The sequence below is a fragment of the Coffea arabica genome, chromosome 7c (genome assembly GCF_036785885.1).
Source record: "Coffea arabica cultivar ET-39 chromosome 7c, Coffea Arabica ET-39 HiFi, whole genome shotgun sequence".
NCBI classification, from domain to species: domain Eukaryota; kingdom Viridiplantae; phylum Streptophyta; class Magnoliopsida; order Gentianales; family Rubiaceae; genus Coffea; species Coffea arabica.
The window spans coordinates 1,894,717-1,904,275 of NC_092322.1; the positions used below are offsets into that span (position 1 = coordinate 1,894,717).

The 9,559-nt window shown below is 38.9% G+C and overlaps 1 protein-coding gene across 1 annotated transcript; it reads left to right on the forward strand.

The window, feature by feature from the left end:
- The first annotated feature begins 1,704 nt into the window (after nucleotides 1–1,704).
- Nucleotides 1,705–2,644, forward strand: LOC140010780 (mini zinc finger protein 2-like). Its single transcript, XM_072058295.1, has one exon. The coding sequence runs from the start codon at nucleotides 2,033–2,035 to the stop codon at nucleotides 2,321–2,323; it is 291 nt and encodes a 96-aa protein (XP_071914396.1). The 5' UTR covers nucleotides 1,705–2,032; the 3' UTR covers nucleotides 2,324–2,644.
- The last annotated feature ends 6,915 nt before the right edge of the window (nucleotides 2,645–9,559 follow it).

Below are 9,559 nucleotides of genomic sequence, written 5' to 3' on the forward strand. Positions count from 1 at the left end.
ATTTAAAATCAAAGATGACGAGTATTCTATGTCAAGTCGAATGTCTGATGTTTTTGCTCTCATCGATGACACTCGGGAAACTAGCGTTCCAAATCTCCGTATTATTATATTTGACCTCAAAAATTCTTATTATTCCTGTACTCTTCTTACAAATTTCTACAAAATAGAATAGGATTAATACGTTAAAAAATCGACCGTTTGAAAAACAAAAAACCAATTGAGATATGTATAAACTACAGACGGAATGATTAAAATTTTGATTGAAAAAGATTCAAGTTATTGCTTTGAAGACAAATGATGCCTGCGAATATTTGCCATCATCATTACCCAAAACATTTGATTGATTGGGACCGATAGAGAGAGAGAGAGAGAGAGAGAAAGCAAAGGACATAATCCACATCCCGAGAAACAAAATCTCCATCCACTTCGATTCATTCGGTACAGACGGCCACGTTAGATTTGGGTGTTTCCGTAAAATTAGAAGGCCAACGGATCGCTAACCCAAAAAATTGTTACGCCAAAACAGAGTATGAACTGTTTCCATCGTTATCAAAATAATAGAGTGCGACTTATTGACGGAGCAAATGACAAATAGCCTCTGACAGAAAACGTTGAATCGAATTCGTTGGATTTAGTGCTTCGATTAGAGTGCTAATTGGTTATTGTGTCCTTAAACCTAAGCGCATTAGGCCAAGATCTTGTGCCTCTAGCCGAACCGTAGCATCTGCATTTGGAAGCTTTTTTTTTTTTTTTTTTTTTTTTTTGTAACTGACAAATTTTCATTGTAAAGATCGAACCCAATAAACCATAACTACATCCTAATAAAGTTGTGATCATGATTTACAGGGAATCTTTTAGAGTTTGATCAGTAGCCAATAGCGATAAGGCGAGTCACGCACATCTCCTGAAAGTTGAAAGTTGAAACTGAATGTCAAAGCAAAGAATTCCTCGAGGGGACCGCTTTCCGGGCACAATTTTCCCTCCCTCCATATGAAATAGGAAAAAGAGTTCCTCTTAGTAACACCTTTTTTTTTTAAATTAAAAAAAAATTATTATTATTAGTATTGCCAAATTGACTCGTGGTGGCGAGTGTGGATGTAATTGGATATAATTTTTCTTCTTCACATGGAGATTGTAGACTTGGAACGAGCTCCACCATCAATTAGTGAGGCCGGAATAGCTTATTATATGTTTCCCCTTTTGCTTGTTTTTGGTCCTAAACGTGTGGTTGTGATTAAAAAAATATATATTTGAGTTAATTTTGTATATACACTAACAAATATGGATGCATGTTATTTTAAACGTCTTAATTAATTAAATGCTTCTGAATTGTTTTTATGCAAAACTTACTTTAAACAATAAGTAATACATTATTCATTTATTATTCACTTTAATGCAGAATGCTTCCAATTATTAAAATTTCAGTGACTAACAACTCAATAATTTAATAGATTAATTTCAAATATCCTTAATTTTTAGTTTGAATTTTAACTTCAATTCTTGTATGCACGATATAAGTCCATGCTCGTTGGTGCATGCACTTTTAGTGTATATAAGATCAATCCAAAATATTTAATGGATTTGAAGCCTGAAAAATTGTATTGAAACCCAATCGTTTTATTGATAAAAATTAGCAAGTATTGAACATTTTGGCTTTTAAAACCGGGGGATTCGATGTACCAGTAGTTAAACCAGTGAACTGTTCCTTCCACGGTAAACGTGGACAGATAGTAGCTCCACCAGAAACTTTCCAAGTCAATATACAGTGATTCATTTCCAATAAAAAATAATTCTTCCACAAGGTGTTGAAAAGAGAATGGTTTATGAGCTGTATATAAGCATTGCCCCCCTAGGGTTAGGGTTTTCCCCAGAAGTAAGAATAGATTTATGTGTACGTGATCTACTAGCTAGCGAACATCTCCTTCTAAATTGATCTCCTTTCAATCCTGCAGGAGGGTTCTTGGCTGATTCACCGTAGTAGTCTGAACGTATACATCCATAAGGGTTCTTGTCGTAAGAGCTGGTAGAAGACATGAAGAAGCGCCAAGTGGTGGTAAAGAGAGATGAATCTTCAAAAAACGCGACGAATTCGTCGTTTACGGTAAGGAATGTAAGATATGGAGAGTGCCAGAAGAATCATGCGGCTGGCGTTGGAGGTTATGCTGTGGATGGATGCAGGGAGTTCATGGCTAGTGGGGAGGAGGGGACAAATGCTGCACTCTCTTGTGCTGCTTGTGGCTGTCACAGGAACTTCCACAGAAGGGAAGTGGAAACCGAGGCCGTCTGCGAAGGTTCTTCCCCGTCCTCGCTTGGGCGTACATAGATAAACTCTCCTAATATTTTTCTATCTCCAAAATACAAGTATGTTGATGGTTTGTTGTTTGCTTTATTAGTTATTACTATGTTAACCAGGGGTTGAGTTGAATTGCGTGTCTGTGTTTGTGTTTTTGTGTGGAAGCTCAAGAAACAAGCAGGAGTTCTTTTATGTCTTTACTAAATTATGAGATCGTCTAGCTGCCTTTCATGGTTTATTACCAAGGGTGAAGTGGGTGGTAACTAGGCATTGCCATGGGCTAAATTTGCTATGTCCTTTGTTCAGAAACACACACATATATATATATGATTGCCTTATTCTGTGATTTTATTTTTTTGTTGTACCTTGAAATTTGATTAAGCGGAAGTCCCGTGAGTTCATTCCCTTGATTCTTCATTGCTATGGAATCGAATTCTACAATTTATCTGTGCTCAAAGAACCCGTCTTTTCTCCTTGTAGTTGAGTTGTTTCGATTGATCATTGATCCTTCAAATGCAAAGAATGTCGCATGAATGCTTGATGTGAAACAACACAAGATTGATCTCATTCAGAACTACCACAGCATACTTACTATGCGATGACCTAACTAATGAATTATTAGTATCGTATGGTCATCCTTAACGTCCCTTTTTTCAAACAAACAGCGAATCTGTTATGCCATTTACATGGTACCTTCTTTAACCATGGCTATGTTTGGTGACACAGACCATGACGCTAGTCACGTCTAGAGTTGGGTGGCTTTGGATTTTGCCATGGTTCTTGGACATTTTGGCACGTCAAACACGATGATAAATATATTGGTGGTCAGGATGAGTGGGTTCCTGATTGTGCTGATGAGGCGTTAGAAGTTCTAGGCCACAAAACTGATTGCTTGGATATGTTACAACTATAGTATACCTAACCTGCAAGAGTAGTCTTTCTCTTAAGATAATACGCGTAACCTAACCTGCAGGAGCAGTATTTCTCTTATACGATAATACGTGTAATGAAGGTTTTCTGCAACTGGATGTCCAAGTCTTATCCTACGTGCCTGTGATCGACGTGGGGCTTCTGTAGTGCCGAACGGATGAGTTTGGGAATAAAAAGAACCAAGAAGATTGGAAGAATAGCCACGTTTGTGTTCTTCCAAAAACATGCTTAATATATGCCATGTGCTATGGATCAGCAAAAAGTGCCCAAGTTAGGTAATTGAGTATGGAGGGGGGGAGCAATTATTAGGTATACGTTGATTTAAATCAGGTGAATGTCAAATCCTCCCAAAACTGTGGGCATTGTATGTTTTTGCGTCTTGGACTGCTGCTCTTTGTCCCGAATGCCGGCGGAGAAAGGCTTCCTGGCTTTGGCCAGCTCCGGGATATAAGCGTGAGACATTACCACAAATTCCATTTTCATTCTCTTTATGCACTGGCCGAGTCTTACAATCCACAGTAAGGTTTTTCCGGTTACAACTTGGCCGGAGAATCTCGGAGCTTCTTCAATATGCATCGGTGGCATTATTGACGATCCCCTCGTTACCTGGAGTCGCATGAACATCCTTCCAAGGAATATATCGGTCGCCTGCTCGGCCGGGATATATATGTGAATGTAACTTTTCTTGGCTCTCATTGGCAAAGGATGAAAGAAACCAAGAAAGAGTACTGCGTCGAAATTCGATTCCTTCATTGCAAAGTAAGCACTACGCGATTGGTATATTGCCATTCGTTACTATGATCAAGAAAACATACAAGAATAGCAAATATCTCGTCTACTACTCGCAACTTGTAACAAGGGCTGTGAGAGTTTTGAAGTGTGTTTTTCGTTTGCGACTTCAATTAATTAGGGGTGCCACTGTCCCAAACGCGACACTCAGTCAAAATGTCCGATGTTGTTGGGCCATCAAGAGTCTGGACACAAACTTCTTGCTTTTCTTTGGACATATGACATCTGGAATTGGATCTTCAACTCACCTAAAATCTTGGTCTAAGAAGTCGAAATTGATCTGGAAATTTTATTAACCGTCGGTTCCATTTTCCATTTTTTGTTAAAGGAAATCTGTTGATCTATTAACTTTTTAGTATTTTACCGTGATGATCAAAATCTGCACCCCCAAATTTTGAAAAAAAAAAAAGAAAAGAAGGCCCAAATCACCCGTCAGATGTGAAACAGAACAAATCGAAGCGTCAGACCAAAAACAGAGAGGTTAAGATGGACACTGGCAAGCCCAATGCAACATTGGGCCTACGGTTAGCGTAAAGGTGCTTTTTTTAGATTTACAGGCATCTCGAGAAAGACGGATTGAGGTTCTGTTTATACTGTGACAGAACAGAAGATGAGGGGGATAAAAAACTCTCATTCCTTTAGCTTTCCTTTATTATCCCCTTAGCCAATTGTTATCCCTTTAGCATCTGTAATTCTCGACAAGGACCCGAAGATCCCATCAGTTGTGCACTAACGAGACCGTCAAAAAAGGATTACATCTTTATACACATTCTATTCCCTGGTTGCAACCATACCTTTTTCCTTTTTCTTTTTTTTTTTTTTTCCTTTTTTGGGCTTTGGGGTGGGGGTGTGTCCTTTTCAAATTCAACTTTTGAATTCCAGATGATCCATAGATTAAGTACCAAGAAAATTAGACAGCACGTAAATTTTTCCTAGTTCGTGTAACTTCAAGAATATAATTTAGTATGTTGCATATATCGAGGTCTCATCGAATTAGAGAAAAAGATAGTACTAGTCCGTTTACTTTCTTGTATCAATTTTGGGGGTGCTTGTATCAATTTTGAATGCCTAAACGACTCCACAAATTACTCATGTTTTTGGGCTGATGGCCACCATCAAATACATTAAGGTTTGGCGGGGTGGATGGCGAGGATTTCTCCTACCAATTTGTCACAATTAAATGTGATATTGTTTAAAAAATTTAGACGGGTGCGTGTGTGTGTATATTTAGGTAGGTAGGCGGCATCTACAATTTTACCGTGGTTGGCTGTCGGCGTTGTCGCCAGAGCATCTTCTGTTCCGGTGGAAAATTCAGTGCGGGTTATCGGAAAACAATTATATATGTACCCTTCTCTTTTTCTTTTTTCATTTCAATTACATCCCCCCTCTGGCTGGGATACGAGAGAGAGGGGGTGGGGGGAGGGAATTTGATTTGTAGCACGTGAATCATGAGGAAGTTAAGCTTCTAACTCTTTTCTGGACAACCAAAGTGCGGAACAAGTTCATAATCATCACGTGAACGCTATACAAAATTGAGCATTTGATAAGCCCTTGTTAAGGACTGCATGCATGATCCCTGTCGTATGAATATTACTGCTGTCTCTGTATGCTAACATATTTGACAGATCGAATCCATCACAAACCCCACAACCCATGCCTACGTTACCTTATATGTAATTAAAAACATCCTAACAAAGTATATATGCTAGCTGTACCTTCCTTAATTGTCGACGGGTAGCAAAAAAAAAAAAAAAAAAAAATTTTTGTTACCTGCGGAATTCAAGATAACGGCCGGGTTCAACTCTGATCACATAAAAGGGTTCCTGTAGAACAAAACAAGTACTCCGACATAGCTGCATGGACTTATATAATATATGGGTATACCCTAATGTTAATTAGTAAAATGGTTTGGCTCATTAGGCATTTGAACAAACTGAGAGTTTGTTTATTTCAGGAATTTACATAAAGACAAATTAGCATTTCCTTCAAGTACTAGTTGAAACTTATAAACAACAATCTAAGAAGTCATATCGTAATTTTTGAAAAGTCTAGGGGAGAAGGGGCCCCCCCACCCCCCCCCCCCCTCTGTGTGAAAGTAATTAATTAGTCGTATTCCATTAAAAAGTTTTTGAGGTAGTGAAACTTTGAAGCACATTAATTAATTACGACATTGAGAGGTCAAGATCATTAGGAGCTTTTGAAATTTAAAACGTGCTGTTATGCACCTAGTCCTAATCCCTCCCCGACGATACAGACGTCCACTAATTGAAAAGAAATTTTGCCAAATTAAGGAAGTGAACGACCGTTAAGAGAAGAATTCAGCGGTCTGCTCAAGTCCGTAATCCATTCATGCGTATGTTACATGGCTTTCCACTCGGCGGTAGCGAATCATCTCCAGCGACATCACATGGCCGGCCAACAACAACAACGAAAATAGGCCTATCATCAAATTTGCTTCCGATTTTGGTTAGACAAGGAAAGCTTTCTCTTTTTCTTTTTTTTGGCCCCTTCTTTTTAACACATAATTCTAGTACTTTTCAATAATATAAGAATGCGCCTTTAAAAACGTTTTTAACATTACTTTATTACTTAATTAGACGCGCATGGAACCCATCGGGAGCTGTCTCTCTTTGAGATTTAGGTAGCGTGCAGTAGCTTTCCTGGATGCAGAGAGATCTTGAATACTGGACCACCGTGCTTAGACGAGTGGCGAAAACTATTAATGGCGGCTTTGTACGAACCATGTGAATATGAATACGCTTCCCTTCTTCACCCTCGTGTGAATGGGTAGTGATCAAGCCACCAGCTCCTTAAGAGCTCCCACCAAATTGTCGCCGTATATAGCTGCCGTCAGTGACTCTTTCCGGTGACTCCCCCTTCCCCTGTATTAGGATAGGTCAGGGTAAAAAAAAGAAGAAGAAGAAGAAAGAATAGGAAGTGATCAAATTAGTCACTACTTACTACACGTATTGGTGAAGGACAAAGTTTATTAATCAACTGTTCTAATGCATCGATCAAATTGATTTTTAATGTTGAAACGATGATGCAATCAATAATGAATGGCGGCTAATCAACTTGGGAGAATTGTTCTATGTTTTTTTAAAATAAAACTAACAGGTTTTTCTGGAGTCTCGCAAAAATGGAGCCAACGGACATGTACAACAAAGTCCCCAGCTTGAAATAGGAGGCGTAATACAATACTAGTGAAAGCAAGTACCACTCATACAGTACATCCTTTTGTAAGAGTAAGACGGAGAGGAAATTGAATTGGTGCGACCGCAACCACGTATGTGCCTAGAAAGCTCGACCATCACAACAAATGCAGCAGCAGGGGACCGCTTTCAAAGTGCACTGCTCTTTTTGCAGGGACGGATGAGGCACGTGGCCCTTTTGCAGTTATACTACTAAATTTCGTCATTATAAATTTCAAAGCCACGCTTTCAAATGTTGTTATTATTACCATCATCATCTTTTAAAGGATGTATATAAAACTTGTTACCATTCATTCCCAGCTTCGTGGCTTCCCAAACCCTGCGTTTGGATAGAGCTGTTAAACGAACCGAATTGTTCGTTAGCTCGATTCGTTTCGACTCGTTCGTGTTCGTTAAAGGCTCGTTCGAAAGCCTTAAACGAACGAACACGAACGAATTTTTCTGTTCGTTTAATAATCGAACGAACACGAACATGTTCGCGAATTTTAACGAGCGTTCGCGAACAAGGACATAATTGTCATTTGACAAATTTTAGGGTTACTCATAAGAAATTCTAAAACTTTCCCCTTCCCTTTCCAACCTTACTTTTGTTTTCCTTCCCCATTGGCTGCTGCCGAAAATTTGTACTTGTCTTATGGCTGAATTTTTATATTTGAAGGACAAATTACTTTGTTTTATTTGTTGTTTTTATGTTAATGCTGGTTATGCAGTTATTGAATAATGGAATTTAGTCATTTAGTATTTTAATTATTTTTTAGGATGATTAATGATTTGTGTGGCATATTTAAGGCCTAGAATAATCTGGATTCGAACTTTTCGAGCGTGTTCGCGAACGGCCGAACACGAACACGAACACGAACACGAACTTTACTTAACGAGCCGAACACGAACACAGATTTAGAGTTCGAAAGTTAACGAACGAACACGAACAGAGTTCGAATCGCTTAACGAACAGAGCTCAAACATGAGATACTCGGTTCGTTTACAGCTCTACGTTTGGACTTTGGACTAGAATTATTTATTTGAGTGGTCCATTTTTTCTTTTTGTTTTTTTTTGAAATCCTTAACATCCTCCAACTTAAACATTAATCTTTCATTAGCCAAAAGGACACTTCTCTTGCTTTTTGATTAGCACTCGAGCCGCGATATTTGAGTTGGACTCTCTCTCTTCTTTTTTTCTTTTTTTTTATTCCGTGGATCGAAGAGCACAATTTCCTACTTTGAATAAATACATCAAGGAAGGAAAAAAAAAAGGATTTTTTTGTCAAATTGCCATTTACCTCATCATGTTTCCATAGCTGTGAAGAATGATAATGCAGTGACATTATTATAATCGAGGCGAAAGGCTGTAATCCCAGGCGAAGAGAATCCAAGCAAGATATTTTATCATTACTATTTAGTGCCTCCTCGTCCTTTAATCCTTTTCCCCGGGACAATGTATGTTTGGTCCGATCAATACTCAAATCCTTATCACGTCGCGCGACAACTCATTTCCAATCTACGATCCTCCCCACCACCGGACGCCCCCCCCCCCCCCCTTTTTTTTTTTTGGCCCCCTATCTCGCGTTTGCAGCCAGCCATCAACATCCCTCAAGATAGCTGCAAATTTTTTATGATCAACCGAAAGGCAAAACCAAACTAATAGGAGCACTAGCAGCATCTCGAAGTTCATTATTGTTTGGCTGCCGATGAGAAAAAAATTCACGAACTAAAACCATTCCACAAAATTAATTAGGATTTGATGATTGGCAGTGGCTAAAGGAACAATAATAACTAGTACTCTGTGCGTGATAACGACAGGTGCTCCCAGCCCAGCTGTATAAATCTCGAGAATATCCCCCCCGCAATATGTTTTGAGCTAAAATGGGGAACAGACCCATGTTTAGGTCGTTGTTGGACCTTAGAACAGTTGGGAACTCGGAAATGAGTTGTGCGAATGAGCCCCCCCACCACCTCAGGAAAACAATAATAAGACTGATTACTGACTGACTTCACTCCTCACCAAAACCCAAACAACCCACAGAACAGAGGTTGATGGACAAGACACTACACTTCCGTCGTCTGCCTAATCCTAGCATAATAATTAGTAGAAGAAGAATTGCTTCCCGTAAAAGGAAAGAAACAAGTGTCCTAAAAGAAAGGCTAAACAAAGGCTTGATTGTCTTTTTTGTTAGCAACACATAATCTTCTGCAACCAATGGAATGGATAGAGTGTGATTACATTTCTAATTAAATATTAAACAAAAGGGCTTTAAACAAATAGTCAAAACCACATCATGCATAATCTTTACTTCAAGCAACCCCTTGAATTAGTGGCCTAGGAGTACTTAATTAA

Excerpts from the sequence above, each read along its gene's own strand:
- LOC140010780 (XM_072058295.1), top strand. The coding sequence starts at position 2,033 with ATGAAGAAGCGCCAAGTGGTGGTAAAGAGAGATGAATCTTCAAAAAAC.